Source organism: Pipra filicauda, unplaced genomic scaffold (assembly GCF_003945595.2).
Source record: "Pipra filicauda isolate LSUMZ 115617 unplaced genomic scaffold, ASM394559v2 scaffold3_size10097308_pilon, whole genome shotgun sequence".
In the NCBI taxonomy this organism is placed as follows: domain Eukaryota; kingdom Metazoa; phylum Chordata; class Aves; order Passeriformes; family Pipridae; genus Pipra; species Pipra filicauda.
The window spans coordinates 5594097-5608003 of NW_024104532.1; the positions used below are offsets into that span (position 1 = coordinate 5594097).

Sequence of the window (13907 nt, forward strand, 5' to 3'; positions counted from 1 at the left end):
GGCTCGTTCCCCCGAGCTCTATGAGCGGGGGCTCCCGGTGTCCCACCAGAGCTCCCGGAGCGCTCAGCTCTCTCTCCCTGCCCGCAGCGCCGGGGCCGAGCACCGCGGACAGACACGAGGTGGCGGTGCCGGCGCGCCCGCGGGCAGCGCGGGGCGGGCGCGGAGCCACGGCCGCGGCTCCCCCTGTTACAGACCCACAACTAGAGCGGGTGCGCCCGAGCCGCCCCCGGTCCCTCCTCCTCCTCCCGTCCCTGCCGGCTCCTGCCTGCGCCAGTCGCCGCTGGGGCGATGGGGATAAAAGCCCGGTCCTGCCCGACAGCGGCGGGCGCCGGGAGCCCCCCCGCGCCGGGCGCTCCAGCCCTGCCCGCCCGCATCGCCGGCTGAGACCCCCGCGGGGCTGCGCGGAGCCAGGAAAGGCACGTTGTGGAGGGGCAGGGATGGGCGCTGCCGGCCGAGGGGACGGAGCGGGGCGGGGACTTCAGCCCAACTCGAGCGGAGCGGGCGGTGGCGGACCCGGCGCGGCGGCGACTGGCGCTGTCCGCGGTGCTGCTGCTGCCCGCGGTGTCCCGCCGTGCCCGGCTCTGACCCGGCTCTGCCCCAGCTCTGCCCGGCTCTGCCCGCCCGTGCACGGTTCTGCCCAGCTCTGCCCCAGCTCTGCCCGGCGCTGCCCGGCTCTACCCGGCTGTGCCCGCTCCCGGCGCGGGACGCGGGAGCCCATCCCGGCCCGACTCCTTTAAGATGATGCAATCGGCATCGCCCTCCGCGCTCCCGGCCCCGCGCGGCTGAGCGGAGCGGCGCGGAGCCGCGCAGCGGGGCGGAGCGGACGGCGCGGGGCGGCCCCGGCGGTCCCGGCGGGCCATGGCGGTGCCGCCGGCCGCGCTGCCCGCCTCGCTGCCGCCGCGGGAGCCGCCGGAGCCCGGCAGTCCCTAGCGCAGGCTGCGGGCTTTCTGCAAGTCATCGGGGCTGGCGGATGCACCCCGCGCTGCCCTACCGCTCCCCCAGCCCAGCGCATCCACTCGGGAATTTTTGGGTTTGTTGGGTTTTTTTTATTTATTTTATTTTATTTTCCTCCCCCGTGCTGTATGTACTGGTTTTCCTCGTCACCCGCCACGGTTAACTTCCCTGTGACTCGGTTTAACTCTTGAGATCTACGTGGATGTTGCTAAGAGTACTTCTCTTGCCTTTGCTGTCCCTTGCTGGGATCGGATTCACACTACCCGGACCCTGTGTGCCTGTATGTGTGTTCTGAGTGTCTTGACATTTTGATTCCTTTACAAGAGCTATGCATTAATTGTAACCAAGGTAAGACTCCCTGTTTTTGTTCCCTCATGTGCATGTCAAATTTAAACGTTTCTTTAAAGATGAAGTATGCATATTCTTTTAAACAGTGGAGTCGTATGTAGCCCTTCCATTGATGAATACTTGTGAAAAAGAAGCATAGAACTTGCAAAAAAAGAGACCTATTTAGCAGGAGATCTAGCTTGGCTCTACAAACTGCTCTGCTTTGCTCTGTTACAGCTGCTGTGATGCTTAGAAGAGTAATTTGTGCCTTATTTTGTTTTCCCTTTCGACAGACCTGTGAGTGACCATAGGCTTGGCTTGACCTTGATTTTGATGGCTTTGTTGGAAGATCTAATGATGTGATTGCATTTCACGAGGTGATTGCTCTCCAGCCTCCGTGGCTCAGGGTATAAACCGCTTCTGCCACACTGTCACTCATGGACAATTCAGATTTTTTTTTAAACAAACCTTTTGGCTATCATTATTTTCTCACTCCTCCTTTCCCTGCTGTTTCTCCTTAATGCTGGGAGCCTTATTCTACCCTCTGATGTGATTGATAGTCCTGCTGCTTTGCGCTGCTGATTTCTGGTTTAAAATACAATGGCTCTAAGTGGCAACTGCAGGACTTACCTGCCTCCTCGGGAGCAGGGGACTGGACTACACTCCTTCCCAGAGGTAGTGGAGCTCAACGTGGGTGGCCAGGTTTACTTCACTCGCCACTCCACCTTGGTTGGCACCCCTCACTCCCTGCTGTGGAAAATGTTCACCCCAAAGAGAGACACAGCCAACGATCTGGCCAAGGACTCCAAGGGAAGATTCTTCATTGACAGAGATGGTTTCCTTTTCCGCTATATTCTGGACTATCTCAGGGACAAGCAAGTGGTTTTGCCTGACCACTTCCCAGAGAAGGGAAGGCTCAAGAGGGAGGCTGAGTACTTCCAGCTCCCAGACTTAGTCAAACTCCTGACTCCTGATGACAACAAGCAAAGCCCTGATGATTATTGCCACAGTGACTACGAAGAGGTCTCCCAAGGCAGTGACACGAGAATATGCCCACCCTCATCGCTCTTACCGTCAGATCGGAAGTGGGGATTCATTACCATCGGGTACCGGGGGTCGTGCACTATTGGCAGGGAGAGCCAAGCAGATGCCAAATTCAGGAGGGTCCCAAGGATTTTGGTTTGTGGAAGGATTGCTCTGGTCAAAGAGGTCTTTGGAGAAAGTTTAAATGAAAGCAGAGACCCGGACAGGGCTCCAGAAAGGTACACCTCCAGGTTTTATCTCAAGTTCAAGCACCTGGAGAGGGCTTTCGACATGTTGTCCGAGTGTGGATTCCACATGGTGGCCTGTAACTCCTCGGTGACAGCTTCCTTCGTCAACCAGTACACAGACGACAAGGTCTGGTCCAGCTACACCGAATATGTCTTCTACCGTAAGTACAGGACGTTTCAGAGGGAAATGTAACTCCCTGCTTTAAGCTGCTCTCTTCCGTTGACCGAACAGTTCCCAAGGCACAAAGAGTGCCGATTTCCTTGTGTCTGCTGCAGACTAAGGCTTTATTTAGATCTGGGGGGATACATTTCAGTTTGAGCTTTGGAAATGCAAACCGGGGCTGAGCTCAGCGGGTTGGCCTTGGCTAGGTGGCAGCACAGACTGCTGAAAGCACCCCGTCCGCCCGCCTGGAGGATGTGGTGCTTCTAGCTGTGTAAATCAGCCAGCTGAGTGCCTTGCACACTTCCCGGGATGTGCGGGACATAAAATGAGCCTTGCAAACACGCTGCGGAATTAATTACAGAAAATCTTCAAATGGGAGTCACTTTACAAAGGTAATAGCAGCTTGATAATTGTCAAGCACAGTCAGCCAAGCCATCTGTCAGCAGACACTGACACACTTCCACACAGGGAAGGGAAAACACAATCCTGTCCCTCTGGCTGCGTTTCAACGGGGCCTCCTTGGAGCCGGCTGCCGTGCTCTGAAATGGGGGCTCTGTGCAGAGAGGGGCAGGGTGCTGTGCCTTGTTATGCAACATGCCTGTGGAAAACCAACTGTCCTCATCCATGAGGAGTGTGTGCCCTGCTTCCTGCAGTCACATCAGATCTCACTCTGCTGTGCTGATTTGAGCCGGTAGCGCTGCTGGGCTCATTAACTTCCTAAGCTGATACTCAGGTAGAGGCTGGTTACCATTGGTAACATGAGGGTAATTTTGATTCTATAAGTCTGTATCAAAAAATCATTCCACAACTGCTGTGCTTAAATATTTGAGAGGCTCATGAGGCTTTTTCCCTCCATTTTCATTTGCAGAGGGTGAAGGATGGAACAATTCCCCAGTCTGCCTGTAGAAATGGGCTTTATCCAGCTGCTGCTTTGGATAGTGGCCTTGGGAGAGGGATAGAGGGATAACATTTGGTTGGCAGAGCTGCCGTTCTGGGTGTGTGTGGTGCTCACAGTTAACAGGCTCGAGGCGTGGGGAGCTGACAAAAGTTTTAGATGTAAGATGTATCAGGAAGTGAACAGTTTGGATGTAATTCCGTGGATTCAGCACACATCTACTCTTGTGCGGGGCTCAACAGGCAGCCCTAATCTGCTTATGTAATGAAGCTTAAGTTAGCATCCTGAAAAGCCATCTGGGTTTTTGACATCCATAGATTTACTTAAAATTAGTTTTCTAGCTGGATTTCTTAGCAAAATTGTTCTAAGGTCATGGATCCGCTTATATTCCGACAGGGATGGATGATTTATGTTATTAGGCAGCTTCTGCTTGAAATTCATACAAGTTCTAGGAGGAGAACTAATGTAGTTAAAGGAATGGATTAAAATAAATTGTGTTTGCATTTATATTTCAAATCAGAGAAAAAATATGAATGCCATATAGACACAATGTTTTTTACTAATTGAAGAGAGAATGAACATGGGTTTTGCCTGAATTAGCAAACACAGACTCCTGATTTTCATGTTATTCAAATTTTTATCTTCAGGGGTTGCTCTCACTGCTTCCAGAGCACTACAGCCACAGTTAGGGACCTTAGAAATTTTGGAGAGTAAAAGTCTATAGCAGGCATCAGCAGTGCAAGGAAAGCCCAATCCAATTAAAGTTCCTGGAAAGACTCTTACCCAGTTCAATAGGCTTTGCATTTGGTTCCTATAAGTTTTGTGGATTTTTGACACTGATACAATTTCAGAGATGGATTTTTCAAAGGGTCCTTTCCTAGGTAAAATCCGAAGCCATGGCTGTGATGCCAAATGAGTCTCTCTTATCTCGATCCGATTGGTTCTGTTACGCTCCGAACCATTTGCTGCTGCGATGGAGCCACGGGTGGGCTGCAGGGGTTCTCCAGCCACATGCTCAGGTCTGGCTGCAGCTGGTCCCCCTGAGGGCAGGCAGAGAATTCACCCAGAGCAAAAGAACCTCCTTTCCAAATTTCCCAAAATAATTTCATTCAAAATTTCCCAAAACCATTTCATTTAAAACTTTGAGGACCAATAAAATTGACATCTGGCTTTCCAGTGGAACATGACATCTCCTTTGCAGCTGCTTAGCCATATTTATTTATTTAGAAGCTGCCAACTGTGTCTATATTGAGCATTAATTCATCAAGATGTTTTGATCAGGTTAATGGGCCTAAACCTGGGAGGTGTCTTACACCACTGGTGAGGCAAAGGCAGAGGTGGTCCTTGCAGAGCCACTTAGTAGCTCCTGTGAAAGGCCCATTGGAGGGACTCTTCCCAACTGGGAACTAGTTCCAAAGATGGAAGAATAGAGGGAGGAATATTTTTTTGATACACCAAATACATTGTATGCTCCAAATGCCACTCAGAAGGTAAAGGCTGGTGTGAAGATAAAGAACGTTCTTCATGTGCAAATTCATCTGAAAGTAGCTCAGATGGGCCAGAGAGGGTGTGAGCTGAGCAGCCTCTCACACGGGTACAGTGTGTGCTGTTAAAGTACTGTACCATCAATATTGCATGAGGTTTTCTCCTTGCGTTCAAATTTAGGTTCTATTAAGGCTAGTGGGAGATGCCTGTTCCCCGTGGAGGAGGTTTTCCCGAAACACAGAACGTGTCCAGCACAGCCGACCTACAGCTGTTTGCTGAGTTGTGGCAGGATGGGCTCGGAGTGGTGCTGGGGATGACAGTGCAGTCCTTGGGGCACAGCTGGGCTCCACTCCAGCTCCAAATAGGCCGAGGCACAGGAGGGTTTGGAGACAGGCTGGGATGGTCCACTAGAGCTGTCACTGAACGGTTCTGTGACACACAGCTCCTGCGGGGTGGGTGGGCAGGAGGCACAGCCGGGCTCAGGCTCGCAGGGCGACTGAGGGGAGGAAAGGAGCTGAGAGTTTGCTCATGCAGATTTTTTTTCCCTCCAGTTTCTCTTATAGCAAAGATGTTTCCTTACATTTTATGCTGGCTAAGGTTGGATTTCTGATCTGAGCTATTTTGCTCCCCTCCCACTGTTGTTTTGATGGTCTTAAAGTAAAACCTTATCTCCAACCCTCTAAATTTTGAAGAAGGTGAGTAGTCTGTTCTTGGATCTTCATTTTTACCTGTTTTAAGCCTTTACAATGAGATGAAACAAAAAGGAATACAGAGATGTAGACAGACAACTGCTCCTTCCCCTCCTAGGGCTGTACTTCAAAGTCTGAGCAGGCACAAGAAAATCAGGACAGTGAGTTTGATTGGGGAAGCCTTGCCTTGCACTGGCCACTTCACACCTACACATGGGGAGCAGCTCAAGCACCTGCAGATGTGCAAAGGAAACCATGAGATTTTCTGGCACTGTAGCTCTGAAAGCCAAAATTGAATTCATAATTCTCTTGCTCCTGAAGGATGAGTACTGGCTCCACTTGTTCCAGGGACAGCAGTAAATGTTGGTGCCTCACCTTGCTCCATGGAGAAAGTGGTGGCTGGTTGTGGTTTGCAGCTCCTGGTAGGAGGCTGGTGTGCAGAGATGTGTGTGAAGTAGGTTTCAGATTATCCTGGGATAAACAGGTGAATCCTCTTGGGTTGGGATGTGCAGGAGGAAGGAGAAGTGCCAAGCGATACCCTCTGCGAATGCCCTGGTGCCCATCTGTTGGACACATATCTCTGGGATAATCCTGGTGTCTGTTAGACAAGATGATCCATTTGGGATTATTGCAGCCAGCTGGGACCCGTCACTGTGCATGTGTGAATAGAACTAAAGGATCCCATACTGATGTGCCTACCACTGACTCATAAATTCATTGCGTGGCAGAAATTTGACTAACAAAATGGAACACTCTTGCACAGTGACACCCACAGCTGTGCTGTCAAATGGGCTAGATGTGGGAGAGGAACATCACCCATTTCCCCTCTCTTTAAACTGATACTGTCATATGATCTAGTAGTTGCTTCTGTCTGGTTTTAAATCAGTGAAGATCAAAATGACCCAAAAGCAAGCAAAGTGAAGTCAAATCCAACGAATAATACAAGCTTCTGCCCTGCTAACAGGAGATGTTTCTGTTTCCAGGTAATTACTGTCATCATCGATGCCTCTGGTCCCTCTTGCCAAACCAAACTCTTACAGGATGATCATCTGCAGGTGGTGGGGCTGTAGCCAGCCAAGTCTGTTAGTATATCCATGTCAGAAGGACCTTGCTCTGAGCTTTTTTGGTCAGACTTGTGTTGATTTTTTCCCAATTTGTCATGGCAGACTGAAAAGCCTGCATAGTTACTGATTAGAGTTATTCCATAGATGAAAAATTCTGTTACTTTTGGAAACCAGTAGTGTCAAATCTGATTGTCAGATTAGGCCAAGAATCTCCAGCTCAATGGGAAACTGAAGCAAAACTTGGTAAAATGGTTGATTGGATATAGGACTTGGAGTTCATTCTAACAGGGTATGAAAAGTGATGTTGAGGAACCAGCAAGAATGGCTTTTGGGTCCTGTCCTTTGTCTCTACCCAGCATTCATGGCACAGCTCGTTATTTCCTGACCCTTTGGATATGATCTTCATTGACTGGAATGTTTGAGATAGACATTAGCAATGTTGTACAGACCTGTTCCCTCCTGCTCCAAAGCAACTCTTGGTGATAGGAATCCTTCCTCTGTCCCAACACCTGCGCAGCAGCCAGGCAGGTTCCTTGCCAAGGACAATCCTTATCCCTCTGTCCCCTGTCTGTGGAGGTCTCTGTGGTGGAAGGGGCTTTGTGAAAGGTAAATCAGCTTGGCCCAAAGAGCTGTTGAGTGGGCTATGATCTGATGTTTGTGTCTTCCCCCTGTTTCCAAGGTCTCAGGAGGGCTGTGTGCCAGGGATTTGTGAAAATAATCCCCTAGGGTTGGGTGGAGTGAGGGCCTGGCCACAGGGACAGGCTGTGGGCATGTCCCGGCCACCCTCGGGCACGACCACAGCTCTGCAGGACCGCTGGGTGGGACTGGAGACAGAGCCTCCCCTGTGGCACTTCACTGCTGCTGCTGCTCTGTGATCCAGAAAAAGACTATAATGACTAAAGGATTAACCAAGGAGGGCTGGCATTTAGGGGAGGAAAAAAAAAATCAATGTATTTTAAACTGCAGTCTCGAGCTGGCTCTTGGCCAGGAACAGCGTGCGTGAGGTCCCACAGCACCATTTCAGGAGGCTGATCAGAGGAGGGGTTTACTGTAATAAAAGTAGATGTGTGCCAGAGAGAGGGAGGTGTGGAAATAGGGGATGCCTGGTTTGCTGCCCTGGGACAGCAGAATGCCGGGTGGAAGTGGCCCAGTGTCCCTGGACTATGGCTGCGGAGCGGCAAGGAGTGGCTCCCACTAACCACTTTCTGCAGCTTCCTTCAGCCTGGTCAGGTCTGACCTTTTCCAAAATTTACTGAAATGTTGGTGTGTTTCTTAGGAAAACAGAATCAGAAAGAGCAAAGGAGTGTAAACAAGAAAACACAACTCAGATATTTGCCATTCAGTGAATACCAGCAACATATTGTGCACACAGACAAACACTTCCTTGCAGCAGGTTGGGTTTTTTCTGTCCAGCCATCCTGGATTTGTTTAATTTCCTAACCACAATATTTTCTCAGTTTCTTCTCCTTTTTTTTTTTTTCAGCTTTTCAAGTTCAAGGCTAACATGCAGCAAATATGGAGACATGAAACAAAATCTAAATTACTTCTTTGCAAACAGAAAGAGTAACTCTTTTTTTTCTTGAAACTTGCTCAAAATTGTATATTTTATAAAGGAAGAAAATAGAGTGAGTAGTGAGTTATACTTGGTGGAACTGCTTTAAGGTTACTCAGGTGTAATGCTGACTGAGCTGGCCAGGTCAGAGAATCCTACGGGAATGATTTCCCTGCTACTTTCAGACATGCTCAGGTCAGTTCTGGAACACAGTCAAACATTGCTGCCATTACTAGGCCTCCTAATGTTAACCTAAGTAGTTAAGGAACAGTGGAGCTCAAGCTCCAAATCTGATGGTGCAAGGAAGTGTGGTATTTGGATGGTTTGGGAAGTGCTGAACACCTGGAATGCCTCTCAGGTTCATAAAGGGTTGGGTCTGATCGACTAATGTGCCATATAAAAGCTAAGGTGATGTGGCTGTTCCTTGGCTCAGTGCAGGAACCTGGTGGTTATTCCTGGGCTAATGGCCCTTAGTAAGGCCTTCCCAGGAACCCTGGATTTATGGAGAAGGACATTTCGTAGAAGTGTAGTGCTGTAGTGACAGGACAAGCGAGAACTGCTTCATACTGACAGAGAGTAGATTTAGATTAGATATTAGGAAAAAATTCTTCCCTATGAGGGTGATGAGGCCCTGGCACAGATTGTCCACCGAAGTTGTGGCTGCCCCATCTCTGGAAGCGTTCAAGGCCACGTTGTTCAGGGCTTGGAGCATCCTGCTCTAGTGAAAGAGAGGTGGAATGGGATGAGTTTTATGGTCTCTTACAACTCAAACCATTCTGTGACTCTACGACTCTATAACTTTTCCTCTGGAATGAAAGTCCCTTGGCTTTATCTTTGGTAGTAGGACATGAGTAAACAAAATAGGGAATGAACATCAGAGAACTGTGTGGGCTGTTTTCCTTAGTTGTCCTACATTAGCTTGTTAAATTAGTTGTCTAATAATGGTTAAAGGAAAAGTCTGGAATTGTGAGAATAGTTTTTGTATTTCAATAACTGGAACTTTGTATTTCAAAGCTTTGTTGAAATACCCATAAATATAAACTGGTCAATTGGAGTGTGCTCCTGGTGACCCCTTTGTATCGACTCTCATTCATGTCCTTTCAGTCCATGAGCTAGTTCATACATCACTAGCGTTACAGGTTTTCCAGCACTGCCTCTGGATCTACTAACAAAGTGATTAATGATTTCTAGGAGCTCATTGATTAGCTGCTAAGGCAGCTAAATAATTCCTCTACCAAAAAATACAGTGAGAACTGTGGCCATCCTGGTTTGCAAACCATCCTGAAAATCCTGCTGCTGTGATGCCACTCGGCACCGGGGCTGCGTCACAGCAGCAGCAGGTTGGATCCAGCAGCTTTAGATTTCTCCTTTAAATCACTCATGTCTCTCAGTTTTGTTTCTCTGAGATGATCTGACACACATAAGTCCTGCCACAAATTTTTTAGGTTATCCTGTGTGTCAGCAAAACTCGTAGGCTTTGATAACGCACCATATTTGATGGAAATTGTTTCATCGTGGATGTTCCGAGCAGTTCTGTAGAAGGGACTTGCCTGATTTTGTGGGGGGGGTTTGGGAGATGTTTTCTTTCTTTTTTTTGCTTACAATTCCTTCATTTCTGGGACATGGTGAGATTCTTGAGATTGTCCTCTGCATGGCCAGAAGTTGGATTTTGATGATCTTGGTGGATCCCTTCCAACTCAGGATATTCTGTGATTCTACAAGAACCTTTAACTCTGCCTGTGAAAATCTCCTCAGCTGTGCTTCATCACAGGGTTCTGGAGTATGTTGGAAAGTGACTACAACATCCCTAAACATTTAATTCCAAGCAGGAAAATGAACCTGAACTTTAATTTGTGTTCCTAGAAGAGTAAAACTAGTTTGGAGGGAGCCGCAGCCCAAGAGACATTCTTATCCTCGCTCTGAGCTGGGACTGCAGCTGGCAACTGCTGGGTGCTGCTCTCCGAGATTTAGGCTTTGGACAGGGCCTGAGAGCCAAATTTAAAGAAAAAACTCTCTCTCTCTGCATATTTTCGAGGAGACTTATTTCAAGACTTCAGATTGAATTTCCATCAAACTGAATCAGAGTGTATTTTTACAGCGGAATTAAATCAGGCTGAAATAGAACCCAGTGGAACATGCTGATTTTGACTGAATTTTGCACTTTAAATATTCTCAAAGCCAAAAACTCTGAGCAAAGCTTGAGTGAGCAAAAAACAGAGAAGAGCTTGGAAAAGTGTTTGTGCTCCTACTAAGGGAATTTCACTGGGTTTTTCTCAGCTCAGAGTTTTCACTGGTAGTGTGGGCAAGTCCAACATTGGTTCCATGAAGGATCCCCAGAGGGATCGCAGAAGCTGATCCTGAGACAGGGAGGTGAACACGGCTTCTTGCAAATTTACTCTTTGCATGCTCCTACAAAACTGTGATTTTTGACCACCAGTTACACTAAATATACCACCTGCGTCCATAACGTTCAATTGGAACAGAATTTTCCCTCACAGTGCCTTTGCCTTGGTGTGTTGTCATATGGAAAGTGAGCGTAGGCAGCAGACCAGAAACCCGGGGCCTCTGAAAACATTGAGATGCTTCACCAAAGATCTCAAATCTCCCTGTTCTAACATGCCAAAATCAGTAGGGAGGAATTTGCGGAGTTGCTGATTGTTTTAAAAGTATGTTGGCTTTGATTTTCTTTGGTTTACTCTCCTGGTAGATGATCATCAGTCAGTGCAGGGAGCTGGTCCTCAAGAGATTGCCTGGTGCTTTTTGCTTTGGTTTGATGTTGCAGCATAATTGTGGGAGAAAAAAAATGACCACTGTCCTCCTGCAGAATTACAGAGGGAATTCTGTTTCTGAATTAATGACCCAATCATGGTCAGTGATAATATAATTTTTATGCATAAATAATGCTATTTATTACATTATTTATTACCTTTATTGTTAATGTTATATTTGTAGGCAGAAGAGTAGCTAGGAAGAGCTCAGGTTAAGGACAGAAGCTGAGCCCAGCAGAGCTGCACCAGCTCCAGAAGCTGCAGATCTGGCCAAGCATTTCTGCAGCTGTGCTGCTGCTTACCCTGGCAGTGTGTACTCCTGTGGGGACTGGCTAATTAGGAAGGGTTGCCATAGAAGATATCCCATTGCGTGACACAGCGAATATATTTAATGTATTTTATTTAAGTACAGCTGTGCTTCCTTGAGAGGTCACTGTTGGAAACATGTTGCTGACTTTTGGAAGTTGGGCTCATTTTGTTTTGTGAGTTTGACTGTGACATTTTATAGCCTGCTCTTCCCTGACTGAGTTATCTCTCTGCCATTCCTGCCAGGACTGAATGGAATGACTTTCTCTAACCCTGCCATCATGTCTTGAACCACAGACTTGTAGTTAGAGAGGTTTTGTACCCGTGGCTTGTATAAATTCTCTCATTCCCTTGGGCACTGTTTATAACCCAAACCACGTGCAGCCCAAGGGTACCTTCACTTTCCCTCATGAAGCCACAATTACCAAGACATAAACCTTCTGTTTTCTAGCTGGGAGAAGAGCAGTTTCTAGGTATTCTTGATTTCATTCATTTGTGAGCATTCAAGAGAATAAACCCTCTATTCTCTCAAGTCAATGCACTTATATTATGTGAGGATTAAATCATTCCCTTCCCTCCGTGCAGAGTCTGCAGATAGAAAGCTGCTATGCCTTACCTTGCATAGAGAAAGAATATTTAAATAAGGACATTGATAAAAATGCTTTCACTGGTAAAGACATCATTAAAGAATCTGCTGTTTTAAAGTCCTGTAAGAGAAGGCAGAAGTCAAGAGGCACCATTTCTTGCAGAGGAATTAAAAAGTTCGTTGAAGTTTGGTCTGTGGGAAGAATTTGCACAACTCAGTGACATCTCCAGTGCTGAGGAGACCCCACATCCCAGACCTAGTGGAGGTCACTGATGGGGAGGATCAAACCCTGCTCTAATTTACTTCCATTTCAAAATCTTCAAAATATTTGACTTGTAGCTAAGAAGCACCGGTGTTCACTTTATACAAGTTTTCTGGGTTTAAAAAGTTTGAAAACCTTTCCTGTGCTGAAATTCAAAGGACTGGAGATGATCCACTTGAAACTCTCAATAATTACATCCCTTCCTCTCTACCAGCAGCCCACATGTCCCCAATCAGGCTGGAACAAGGCAGGTGGCATGTTGGCAGCCAGGCGCTGCTCACGTGGGCAGGATGACAGATTTGCCCACCTCTCCCTGTTCCAACAGATAAACTGAGGGATTCAGACCTGGCTCGGACTGGGCTGTTCCCTTCCATGGGATGGTTCCCATCCCTGTGACTGGCTGTTGCATGTAGTGCTGTGCCCAAATAGCACAGGGTTTGAGTTTCTGTAGTCACAATCCAGCAACAACAGACTTGGGATCAAACCAAGTCTGGATGCGAGCAGGCAAAAGCCCCAGCTCCCCCAGCATCCATGGCTGCTGGCAGCAGAACAGCTTTTGGTTCGCTTGAAAATTGTTTTTCCAGCTTTTGCTCATGGCTTTGATTCAAACACCATCATAATTCCAGCCTGGAGAAGGCTTTGGGGTCACCTAATTGTGGCCTTCCAGTACCTGAAGGGAGCCTACAAGAAAGATAGAGACTATTTACAAGAGTCTGGGGGACAGGACAAGAGAGTAGGTTTAGATTAAATATTAGAAAAAAAATTCTTGGCTGTGAGGGTGGTGAGGCCCTGGCACAGGTTGCCCAGAGAAGCTGTGGCTGTCCCATCCCTGGAAGTGTCCAAGGCCAAGTTGGATGGGGCTTGGAGCAATCTGGGATAGTGGAAGGTGTCCCTGTCCATGGCAGGAGGGTAGAACGAGAGGAGCTTTAAGGTCCCTTCCAACACCAACCATTGTATGGTTCTATGATTCTGTGATACTTAAGCATGTTTAAGACATTAATAGATTTTTTTTTTTGGAGGAGGAGACAGTCAACCTACAGACAGCGAGGGAAGAGCAAACCTTCCCCCAAACCATTTGGAAGCAGTCTCTGCTGTGCTCCTGCTGATGGAAATGCAGTGGAAACCCATCATTCTCTGGAGGAAAGCTAAAAGCTACATGGCAGATAGTAAATAAATAATTGCAAGGAAACATTGCACATAGATTTCTTGGGGAACAGAACTTAATTAAATTTTGTGAACATGCCTACATAGTTCCATTGATCAGGAAAAAATGGATATGTGCTACGTCTGTAAGATTTACTTGCTTGGCTGTGTTTTGCCTTCCTCCCCTCCCTCGGCTTCATTCACTTCATATCCTGCAGTGGTAAGGGAACACATTTCTGGTTTTCTTCCTCGGAGAAATTGATTCTGAGCAGCACAGGACATGATGTATGGTTTGTAACTCTACAATATTGCTAAGCAAAAAGAAATCACTGAAGAAGGCTGTGCAGATATTATATTAATTTCCATTTTAAAATGGATTTTTTCCCACTAGGACCAATAAAAAATATGCAAAGATTTTCAACAGCCTCTCTAGTAATGATTA

At 47.5% G+C, this 13907-nt stretch overlaps 1 protein-coding gene across 2 annotated transcripts in view; it reads left to right on the forward strand.

Annotated features, from left to right (window-relative positions):
- The first annotated feature begins 866 nt into the window (after nt 1-866).
- Nucleotides 867-13907, forward strand: part of KCTD16 (potassium channel tetramerization domain containing 16) — a 65556-nt gene continuing 52515 nt past the window's right edge. Inside the window, exons 1-2 of one of the 2 annotated variants that reach the window (XM_027718674.2) lie at nt 867-1030; nt 1575-2713. In XM_027718674.2, coding sequence (XP_027574475.1) covers nt 1882-2713 — 832 coding nt within the window. In that variant the 5' untranslated portion in view covers nt 867-1030; nt 1575-1881. The other variant, XM_027718673.2, reaches the window with a different exon arrangement.